Here is an 11,922-nt window from a genome sequence, read left to right on the forward strand (position 1 = left end):
TCCCCTCCTCTGTGAATGTCAGCCAAGAGTGTGTCTCTGTTCTGCCACCCCTTCCTCTCCGACCCGGTCTCTGCCCACTCTGTTCTGCCACCCCTTCCTCCCCGGCCCGGTCTCTGCCCACTCAGTTCTGCCACCCCTTCCTCTCCGGCCCGGTCTCTGCTCACTGCGGGGCTGCTGGGCTCTGATGAGTGGTAAAAGGGTTCAGCTCAGGCCAGAGGTTAAACTTCCTGTAACAGCCCTTAAATCATAGATCCTTTAGCGACTATGAAAATGACACGCCGGCGGCTCAAAGGAACATAGTCTGTTGGGAAACTGAGAGTTGGAGAAGTTTGCACATCATATCTAGGCAGGTGCTCTGGAGAGAAGACAAATAGATCAGAAGAAAAAAAACGAATTCCGGCACACTGCTCCTCCCTTGAACTACGTTATTGGACTTCTCACCAGAAGGTGATGTTTTTTCCGTTTCTGTCAGCTTCTGGTGAGAATGTAGTTTGCCAGATTTTGTTTCTTATAACTGCTAAAGTGAAGCAGGGCGCGTATCCTAACCATGCAGGGTTAGGGTTAGGCTTGGAAGCTGTGTTGGGGTAAAGACAGGGACACATTGGCTAAGTCTGTGAACACTTTGGCCACTTCACTGCGACGGCACGTCAGACATCAGCATCAGGCCTTTGGCCACTTCACTGTTGAGTGTAAACGCCCTTAACAGACTGGGCCCCTGTGGAGAGGGGATCCCAAAGGAAAGTTCAGCAGAGTCTCTGTCATAAATACTGCAGTTCACCACCCGGTTTACTACATGCTGGAGCTCATGACACACTCCAGGCAGAAGTCAGTGATGTTAGTGTGTGTCGGGGAGAGTGGGGCGCTGAGAGATCACCAGGTGGAATTATATTTGGGCGAACTGACACTGAGAGTGTGGGGGAGTGTGTGTTGGGGGGGGAGGGGGTGTCACTGCTCAGGGGTCCGTGTGAAAATAACTTCGGACACAACTCTCAGAGGGGGGTAGGGCCAGGGGCTCTCCAGGGGCTCCCCAGCGCTACCTAAGATGCCAACTCAAGTGGAAAAACAAGTTTCACTCAACGCAAGGTCAAGTGAGGGAGAGAAAGCGAACGCTGGAGTCCAGGGTTCCTACTGGAGGGAGAAATGCGGTGCCCCCTCCCTCCATAGTCAAGTTGTTTCCGTGACTTCCTGTATACATTTGGAGGTGAGGAAAGACAATCTTTCTCTTGAAATAGCTAAGATAATACACATAGAAAGAACCCCCCACCCCCCTTGTTTGAAGCCTCCTTCTTCTCTTCAGGCTTATTCAAGGGCATTGCAGTTATCAAACTCAAAGAGATAAATATTGTTGGAGAGAAGCTAATGAAGCTAAGCAACCTAGATTCATCTAACATCCATTTAATCCATGTCTTATACTACAACACTAAGTGACCAAGGTACAATGACAGTTGCAGTCGCCATTCCAATATACAATAAACATTTCAATCAATAGTGAAGTGAGCACTAAAAATTCCCCTTGCTTGCTTGCCAGGCGCCACAACATTACCTTAAGAACAGCAGGGTTATGCAGTCCATACAAAACACAGTACAAATATTAGACCTGTGCAATCAGGAAACATTCTGACGATTAAAATACTGAGTGTGAAATCCTGTTGGACATGGCCGGATCTCCAAAATGGCTCATTTTGATAAGACAATTAAAACTAAAGATCTGGAATAGAAATTCAAAGTCATGCTCCTTTAAAGGTATGTGCAGTTACACACCCAAAATGTGTGTCCTATTAGTGAGAGCAGGCTGCCATCTAGTGGATATATTTAGGTAGTGTCCTTTTTATTTTCTTCCATGAAAAAAAACTGATGAAATTCCAAAGGCATGTGGAATTCTCAATATTTGAGTTCTAATTGAGCTTCTAATGCCTTCAGGGCTTAAAAATAAATACAAATAGAAATATGAAACAGGTAATCGGGATGAAGTGGCTGCACAGGACTATTTGGAATCATTATCTTTTCCCTCTTGCCTCCTATCAAATTACATCGTTCTTTAACTCTAAACACAATGTATCTTTTAACAGCAAAAATGCAGCCTCTATAGTCTCTTTACCTTGTCAGGTACGTTGTTTGGTCAACTCTTTTAGAGGCAGGCAAACTTCAGAGGACAAGACAAATAGCTCAGAATATCACAAGCCTCCCAAACACTCCCCTCCCACCTGTCTCGGGTGTATGGACACATGACTCACAGAGGCCACCCACTCCCTGTCCTCTCTGGCACCAGAGCCCGTGGTTGGCACCACTGAAAGCCTGATTAATGCGCTCGCTAGTCGAGCCCCACTGCCCACTCACACGCCTGTCACACTGAATTATACATGCCAACAGTGACACCTTCAAAGTGGCTACCGCCAGAAACCTTTCCTGGTGTAGATATATCTGTGTGTTAATGTTTTGTCACATGGATTATTAATTTGCGTTGTGTGGCAGAGGAGGCCTCTTTCGGGTTCCACTCTGCAGTTGTTGGGAATAACAGGCATCTAGCTCTTTAATCCCCCCAAACACTACCCCAGGATATCCTTTTAGAACCCGTCAGCTCTGTGCCACAGCAGCTTTGCATCTTTACACCTAAGCTTATATCTTAATCTTGTGAATCAAAATTCAGTATTTAGAGTCTGTATTAATAAGGCATCTTCAAGACAATATTATTATTAGACTATCGGATATTATTAGATTATGGAATATTTATAGGTTATTAATTGGGACAGAAAACAAAAAAAAAACATTCGTCATGATTCTGTCTTATCATACATGTAGCAGACAGCTGCAAAACATAATGTCCAAGGTGCTCAGCTAAATGATGCTATTATCAGCTAGCTTCTAGCACCGACTACGCTTGCTCATTTTAACACTACGGAAGTATGTCTGAGTGACCCAGTGTAATGTTTTTTTTAGCCAATAATCTGGTCAGTAGTTAAGGGTGAACTATAACAATAATCTGGTCAGTAGCCCACATCTTGTCTAAATTAAGGGTGAACTATAACAATAATCTGGTCAGTAGCCCACATGTTGTCTGAGTTAAGGGTGAACTATAACAATAATCTGGCCAGTAGCCCACATCTTGTCTGTTAGGGGGTGAACTATAACAGTATCTATGCTGCAGCAGCGACGGCTCCAGTATACTTGTGGAAACAATGCTTTATTGCACTATAACAACAGTGGTCATATCTTCCTCCTTATCTAATGCATTTTGACCTTAATGTTTATTATTTAATTGGATATCTTCTCCATTGAAATAAAAGGCATTATGGTTTAGATGGCCAAGGGGTGCAGTAAAAATCTGTGGTTATAGTTTAGTATTTAGCAGACGCTTTTGTCCAAAGCATCGAGTACAAAGTACTCGCAGAGCCCTGTAAAAAAACAATCACATGCACAAAGAACAAAGTACAATGTTCACAGTTAAAGTTCTTTCATAAGTGTGATAAAACCATGAACCAAAGGTGCAGCGCAGACACTGTTAGCTGTCTCAGGTGGGGGGGGGGTATTTATGTATTTATTTATTAACTAAAACACGCTGACGAGCAGAAGGACATGAAAACAAAACAACACCCACCCAACACACGGGAGGGCCAAGGGGAAAGGGTGAACCCACGAGGGAGCGGAGCTGAACTGAGCTGAACTGAGCGGAGCACTGATGCTGGAGGAGTTTCCTTTATTGGACTTCAGACAGACACAAGGCTCAGAGGACGCATTTCATGGACAAATACATCACAACATTATTAAAAAAAAAGATGGCACACTTGGATGGATTGACAGAATGAAGGCCTAATTTCTCCCACATGGAATGTGACATTGCATTGTTCCTGAGGACGGCAGTGGGTACAGTGTCTTTCACTGAAGACAGAAGGCTTGAAAACTGATTCCCACGCCAGTATAATGACTCATGATTTGTCCACAACCTCATTAGAAACAGACTGAAGTCATCACAGTAAAGTTCCCACAGACCTTGGTAGTGCCTTAGCACACTCAGACCAGATCTTTGTATGTCTTTGCGCACTCAAACCAGGTCTTTGTATGTTTTAGCATAATCAAACCAGATCTTTGTATTTCTTTGCGCACTCAAACCAGATCTTGTCCACCTCTCGCTTGCCCAGCTCCCACATGCGACTGAGGTGTTTGATCCCAGTCCGGGACGTGATCATCAGGTACTCCTCGTTCTCGGGCTGCTGAAGCACTGAGTAACGGGCCAAGACTAGCGACTGGCTGAACCTGCACAGGACCAGCAGGAAGAGGCAGTCTCTCTCGGCCTCGTTCAGGGGAAAGACACTCTCGTAGCCAGCCAGAACGTGGCCGCCTACATCCACCGGACTGGGGTTCTCGATCATCATGTACATTATGGCTATGGCGAGCTCGAAGATGTAGTAGCCACTGCTCATATCCCCGAAGTCCAAGATGCCAGATATTTTATACTGTGAAGGACCGTCCAGCATTGCCAGAATGTTGTGATCGTTGAAATCTCCATGATTTATACCTAACAGGAAATAGGAGATTAATATTACTTGAGAATTTTACAGTGAAAACTACAGTGAATTTCTGTCTACTGACAATAACTGACTTCTAACAATAAACTGAAAATAAATTACACACTAAAAACTCAGCGTATAGAAAAAGAGATATTTGAAGGCACGGATGAAAAATGTCTCTTACATTTGCGGAAGGCACTCATCTTGGGGAGCACCTGAGCCTTGTACTGTTCAATGACCTTGCTGACGACCTGCTGCATAGGGTCCCCGTCCATCACAGGAAGGTACTTCTCCAGCAGGGTGATGCTGGACAGGCTCCAGATGAAGTTCTTTCTCTGGAGAACGCTCAGATTGGGGTGTTCCATCTGAGGAGACATTCACCATGGAAACCACAATCTTTCAATATAAAAATTATATCAAAATTCCATCATACAAAAATGCATGGGTAAATAAATAAATGTATGAATAAATGTATGTTTATTTAAAAAATGATATAGCTGTACACAAATGAATAACGACAATTTTACATTTTCTTCTGAGAGTTAATTCTTACTTCCTGGAAGACTCTGTCCATGGTGGCAGCCATTTTTCCAACTTCGTAGAGGATAGTAGGAGAGTTGGGGATCTTGGCAACAGTTGTACCAGGTAAATAAGTTAGCAAACGCACCAAGTACTTCTGAGGCCCAAAGCCACAGTCTGTAATCAACATGTAGTAAGGCATTTTTTTTAACATGTTGCAAAGACACAGTCTGTCATTTCAGGTTGTCCAACATAAATCACACACAGTAAGGCACATCATACGAAGTGTGAATGTCAACATGCACCAAAGTTCTCCGGTCCTTTACAGATGCAAGAGGTTGTTAGTTAACTTGATTAGATATTGATTGACTGATGTACACTGTACCGATCTCTTCGAGACTCATGAGCAGACCAGTTTTTGTGGGAATGGCAGTCTGGGCAGGGAGTCCCCTGCTGTGCAGGAAGTTCATGGCATGGGTTTGCAGCTCCAGCAGAGTGGGGTTCTGGCTGTCCCCGGTGTTCATGACCTTCAGCACATACTCCCCACCCTCTTTTACAGACACATAGAAGTTTTGGTCATCGTAGCTTGGAAGTGGACGGATCTCAGAATCACTCAAGCCGTACAGGCGTCTAACTAACTCAGATACGTGTGCATGGCTGAGATTCGGTTTGGAGTCCTTTGATGCCATTTAACCTGCAACAAAAGGTATAATAATAATTATTATCATTATTGTTGTTGTTATTTATTTTTATTGTTGTTTTCCTGTGAGCATGCATAGTGAGATGTGAGTTACGTAGCGCACGAAGGCACGAAGACTATACTCATGGCTGAACCACCTGGAGTGTTCCCAGATTTGAAGGTCTCACAATCTAAATGGACTTTCAGATAGGAGACTGAAGTACATACAGCCAAGATAAACCTCTCACTTTAGTGAGATCGCTGGCTTACGTGGTGGTGGTGCAGGAATAGGTTACTCAAACTTCTCAATAGCAAGTGACAACATTTAAAGCAGCAATAAGGAGTTCTTTACCAAAACTAGCATGCTAACTACCTAAAGGCATGCAAAAACCTTGCAAACACCACCAACAGCCCAGTTGACACTGATAAAAGCTTGCCAACACACTAACTGGGGTCTTTTGGCAGTATAGCTGGCAATGTCCTGCTGTGAAAGATTTTCTTCCATTTTTGCAAGGTGTTCCAGCCAGGAAACACAGAACTACATCGTGCATATCCTGGATGGCTAGTGGGAAAGACACAGGTGTTCTGTCCTTCACATGACCATATGCTATCAAAACGGAATTTGAGGATGGTACCAAAACTAGTTGCCTATAAAACCATACTTCAAAAAGTGTCAAATTGTTGCATAGTGTTACTTTAACAGACAACCGAAAGCCTGTGCAAACTGCAAAATCATAACACGCTTACAACACGTCTTTGCCTATTAATTGGAGAGAAACATTTACTAACTGGAAAGAAAGTCAGCTTAGGTGTTACCTGTGACGTTGCTATGTCCTCTCTCTGCAGCGAACTACACGACGTTCTGCACTGTTTGAGAATCTCCCCATACGTAAAGACGTCCAGCACTGATTACGTGGAATGGCCATGTTCACGCGTACACTGTGGCGGCGACGAGCGCTTCAGCGCGCGCTCCGAATTCGAAGCATGTATCATCAGACTCTGGAACTTTGTGTTTAGTCGAACCACCTCGTGCAGCTGGGACTTTAGAAAACGAATTATTTTGTCTACAGCTATGACAAGAAACGCATAACGCAATAAACAGATGTAAATCGTGGATGCCAATAGGAAGTCTGTGTCAAAACGTTTGAGTCAAAATTGCATCTAGATCGGCCACGTTGGTAGGACCCAAGATGAGCAGGTGGGACCCAACTGACTATGAAAATTATGCAGTGAAAATGTCTGTTATTTGGTGGTTGTTTTCTGTTATTTTTCTTCTTCACACATAACAACACAACACTAATAAACATGACACATCAACTCAGAGATGCTAAAAGGACCTTTATGTTGAGCTGAGCAAATGATTGCTGAAGGCTATTTGTCTTGCAACCAAATGAACCCCTGTGAACCAGAAAATTAACGAGTTTAGCCTGTGATGTTCTGAACATGACTGTCCAGGTTATAGACTCTTACTGACGTCAGAGGGATTAATATAACCAAGGCAACATGATCATGACTCTCACTATCAGCTTGACACCATAAATAGTTAAACACAGTGGCGGCTGGTGAATTTTTTTCTGGGGGGGGCGCAGTTGGGCGGCGCGGTTAAAATAGCACTCCACAATGAGAAGAAAAGAGTTTGAGTAGAATATTTAAAAAAAACAAAAAAAAAGCTTTATTTCAACAACACACAGTGCTCAACACTATCCAATAACAACCATCAACAAACTGTAACTTTGGGCATGAGAGGTTCAGATCAGAATGATTTCAGAGGTTTACACAGTAGCGGTGCGTCAATACAGGGCGCCGCCCCTCCTAAAATTTTGAGATGAAAAAAAAAAAAAAAAAAAAAGTCAAAAAAATTATATACCAAACAATTAAAATAAGAAATGTACTGTGTTAACGCGTTAAATGTGTGTGGGAGACCGTAAGCCCCTGTCAACAACCACTTAAATGTGAACAAATATAATATATTGCCATTCGTTATCACTGAGATAAGCCACTCCTCCGTGGAGGGGCGCCGGCCAAATGGAAGTCAATGGGAGCTCTCATACTTTTCTGAAACATTTGAGCGGATGAAAGTTCGATCCTGGGGCGCAAAATTTTGCACCCCAGCCAATGACATCGTTTCTTATTTCAACGCGACTATTCGTCGAATCAGAGACCTGTATCATTCCCTCACATCCCATATAAATCTCACGTATCTAGGAGAGCAACATAGCTAGCAGAGACTTTGATTCTGTGAGTATGGCAACTGAAAACTCTGTGGTATCTCTTCGTGAAACACCTTTCAATCGACGATCAGATGTTTTATTCTGTAAACCTCTGAAACCATTCTGCTCTGAACCTCTCATGCCCAAAGTTACAGTTTGTTGATGGTTGTTATTGGATAGTGTTGAGCACTGTGTGTTGTTGAAATAAAGCTTTTATATATATATATATATATATATATATTCTACTCAAACTCTTTTCTTCTCATTGTGAAGTGCTATTTTAACCGCGCCGCCCAACTGCGCCCCCCCCAGAAAAAAATTCACCAGCCGCTACTGGGTTTACAGAATAAAACAGGTGCCCACACCCTCATTTACATTTAGTCATTTAGCAGACGCTAAACCCTCACATGAAAGAGGTTTAGAGCACAAGAGATTCAGAAAGAGATATCACATTTTACATTGGGTGTTTGACAAGAGTAGGCCCCACTACTTATAAAGAAATTTAGCCCTCCTCTCTTTCAAGTTGGCAAATCTCTCAATAACTTTTCCCTCACAACAGCCAGCATACAGTCAAGTTCATTCTGGACTGTTTTGGATGTTCCCTTAAACACAGATGCTCTTTCAGTGCACTGTCAAGTGAGGCAACGACGTCCACCAAGCCACGGAATATCCCTGGGTCTATTATTCTTGAGAGAATGTGTCTGTCCTTACTTCTTCATTGTGTTTTCGAATGCCAATTCGGTACCCTGCGTCGAGCTGCTTTGCTATACTCAGTCTTCCAAAGAGGCTTAGCTTCAGGCTGTTAGTTAGATGGCTGCGGCAAGATTCGTGCTTCTTACATTTATCGTTGAAGTGCTTTAGATCCTTCATCCCCGTTGCAGTCCAGATTGTTTCAGTCCCAGGACTTTGGAACAACAGGCAGGGAAAACAAAAAAACGCATTACTCAATGAACAACCAGCTAACCAGCTCCGGTTAGCATACAGGCTTGAGGAGAAGCTACGGGTGTACGTCCTCCCGCGGTCGATGCTCTGCTGCTGCATTTTTAAATCCGGACGTTCGGGTCCCATGTCTTTCAGTCTCTTCTTATCGACATCTGATCGTCGATTGAAAGGTGTTTCACGAAGAGATACCACAGAGTTTTCAGTTGCCATACTCACAGAATCAAAGTCTCTACTAGCTATGTTGCTCTCCTAGATACGTGAGATTTATATGGGGATGTGAGGGAATGATAAAGGTCTCTGATTCGACGAATAGTCCAGTCGCGTTGAAATAAGAAACGATGTCATTGGCTAGGGCGCAAAATTTTGCGCCCCAGGATCGAACTTTCATCCGCCAATGAGAAGCTGTCCTTGCTCAAATGTTTCAGAAAAGTATGAGAGCTCCCATTGACTTCCATTTGGCCGGCGCCCCTCCACGGAGTAGTGGCTTATCTCAGTGATAACGAATGGCAATATATTATATTTGGTCACATTTAAGTGGTTGTTGACAGGGGCTTACGGTCTCCCACACACATTTAACGCGTTAACACAGTACATTTCTTATTTTAATTGTTTGGTATATAATGTTTTTTGACTTTTTTTTTTTTTTTTTTCATCTAAAAATTTTAGGAGGGGCGGCGCCTTTGCGCCCTGTATTGACGCACCGCCACTGGTTAAACACAAAAAAATCGAAATAAAATGACAAGCACAGATCCCTGGATCATTATTTTATTTAATTTCAATTGGAAAAATTAGGCTCCTCCCCATGTCTCCATTTAGTCAACCTTGTATAAGAATGCAAGTAGCTTAGCACCAGAGATGCTAGCATAATATGTGAAGCAGCTGCATTGTCAGTAATGTTAGGTACGGCTTGTTCTATATCTACATGACTATTTGGTACGTTATATTTCACACCGCGGATCAAGAGGAAAAGGTTTCCAGTTCTTTGAAGGTCAGAGAGGCCAACCGTGAAACAGCATACAGACTCTGAGCCTTAGATACACTCATCTCATGATTAGATCAACTCTGATTGTAGATTGATCTTATGGCGTAACTACGGACCACCAGAAACAAAGTGAAAATGTCAAGAGTAATGATAACCTTTCAGGGTCAGATCTCCTTCCTCTATCCCGCTACCCTTGGGATATAGTACAATGTGTTGCCTCTTGCAGCCAGAGAAGCTCAATACTCTCATTTAGCATCATCAGACCATGCCCACCGTATCTCCCCAAACAAATGAGAGAAATGTTATGGTTGGTTGGACCATGGGCAACAAGAGGTAAAACCACTAAATACCACTTGAGTTTCACTGTGGCCAAAGGCTGTTTTTAATTAGCTGTTTAATTGGCTGTCTAGCTTTTGTTGCCTGGCCTTTTTGAGAGAAGAAGGAGGGTAAATTACCTTAATTGATGAAAAGTTCACTGAAGTACGTTTTGATTGACATTAAGTATTTGTTCCATAGCTTTTGGGGTGGTAGGTTGGGAATTACTACTATTTTTCCTAGGACTACATTTTGTAATTGGGTGTTATGTGAAAATGTTTTTCTCCATTAATCATTCAGTCATTCACCCACAAACTCCATAAGCTCATTAAATCTTTCCTCAACAAGAAACTCTGCACTGAAAGTCTGTTTATTTTCAGACACTTAAGCAAGTGCCAAAGACCTAAATGCTGTATTTGCTGACGTTACACTTCTGAGTTTCCCCATTTTGATTGTGTGTGCTAGTATGTGTCTGTGTACTCCTCTAGAAGCAGGTATTACACAAAATTATGGAGTCAGAGACTTATTGGTAAGCGAGAACGAATTTGGTGCTCAATCCATCTGTCCCATGGTGGGTATTCATTAATTCACACACACACACACACACACACACACACACACACACACACACACACACACACACACACACACACACACACACACACACACACACACAAATGGTTGTGGATCACCTGATTGCTCTTTCAAACATTAATATGCTAAGCTGTTCTCAGTGACCTCACACTGTTACTGAATGAGCCGCAGGCATTAGTTACATACGTGTATATTCACATATATCAACATGTTTATGAGCCACAGGCATCAGTTACATACGTGTATATTCAAATATATTAACATGTTTATGAATGAGCCACAGGCATCAGCTACATACGTGTGTATTCACAGATGTTAACGTGTTTACGAATGAGCCATAGGCATCAGTTACATACGTGTATATTCATATATATCAACATGTTTATGAGCCACAGGTGTCAGTTACATACATTAACATGTTTATGAGCCACAGGCATCAGTTACATACGTGTATTCACAGATGTTAACGTGTTATTGAGCTCCTGAGCTCTGACCTGTGTTCTGTCTTTTGGATTCTCCTTGTAGACTGTACTTTGGCACCTCTAGTAGTTAACTTGAAGAACCCTGTTTCTGGGTGTCTACCTTAAAGCATTACATGGTGAGTACAACTGTGTTCCTAGTCCTTCAGACAAGGACCAGATTATTGAACAGACAATTGCTTCAATTTCTTTTAGGTTTTTTTTATCTTTGTAATCGTGACCTTGAAAGGCCATTCTATTTGCGCACTCCCTCTTGACATTTAATGTGAGAATTAAATTCAAGTTTGTTCATGTAACTGACATATTGTTCTTGCGGGTTGAAATGGACCTTAATGACCTGAGGTGCTGCTTAGCAACCACAGGCATTCTTGGGAGTGTGGAACCAGCTTTGCTTGAAGTCACATAGAAAACGTGTTGATCAGGGAGCTGCATAAAAGCCATCATAAATACACTCAAGGCCTGTAGTAGACTTACAAGACACTTTATTACGACCCTGTGTCTATCTTTGTTAATCACACAATTTTATTCTATTCAATTTTATTTATCAAGGCCTTTACAGTGCCTGAGTGCCCTAGAGCCTCGGTTCCCAAACTGGGGATGTGGTTCAGGGGGTAGGCGGGGAGAAAATGTCCGCGATAACGGTAAACGGACGGAATTCGCGGAATGTAGCCTACCCTTTGAAACAGAATTGCAACTT

The 11,922-nt window shown here is 42.7% G+C and overlaps 1 protein-coding gene across 1 annotated transcript; it reads right to left on the bottom strand.

Annotated features, from left to right (window-relative positions):
* Positions 1 to 2,600: 2,600 nt before the first annotated feature.
* Positions 2,601 to 6,849, bottom strand: hykk.2 (hydroxylysine kinase, tandem duplicate 2). The gene is made up of 5 exons (XM_012828283.3): positions 6,520 to 6,849; positions 5,410 to 5,718; positions 5,059 to 5,201; positions 4,690 to 4,870; positions 2,601 to 4,513 (listed from the first exon to the last, which is right to left on the bottom strand). Exons 2-5 carry the CDS (start codon positions 5,711 to 5,713, stop codon positions 4,071 to 4,073), a joined length of 1,071 nt encoding a protein of 356 aa, XP_012683737.2. The 5' UTR covers positions 5,714 to 5,718; positions 6,520 to 6,849; the 3' UTR covers positions 2,601 to 4,070.
* Between the last annotated feature and the right edge of the window lie 5,073 nt (positions 6,850 to 11,922).

This window comes from Clupea harengus, chromosome 10 (genome assembly GCF_900700415.2).
Source record: "Clupea harengus chromosome 10, Ch_v2.0.2, whole genome shotgun sequence".
Classification (NCBI taxonomy): Eukaryota; Metazoa; Chordata; class Actinopteri; order Clupeiformes; family Clupeidae; genus Clupea; species Clupea harengus.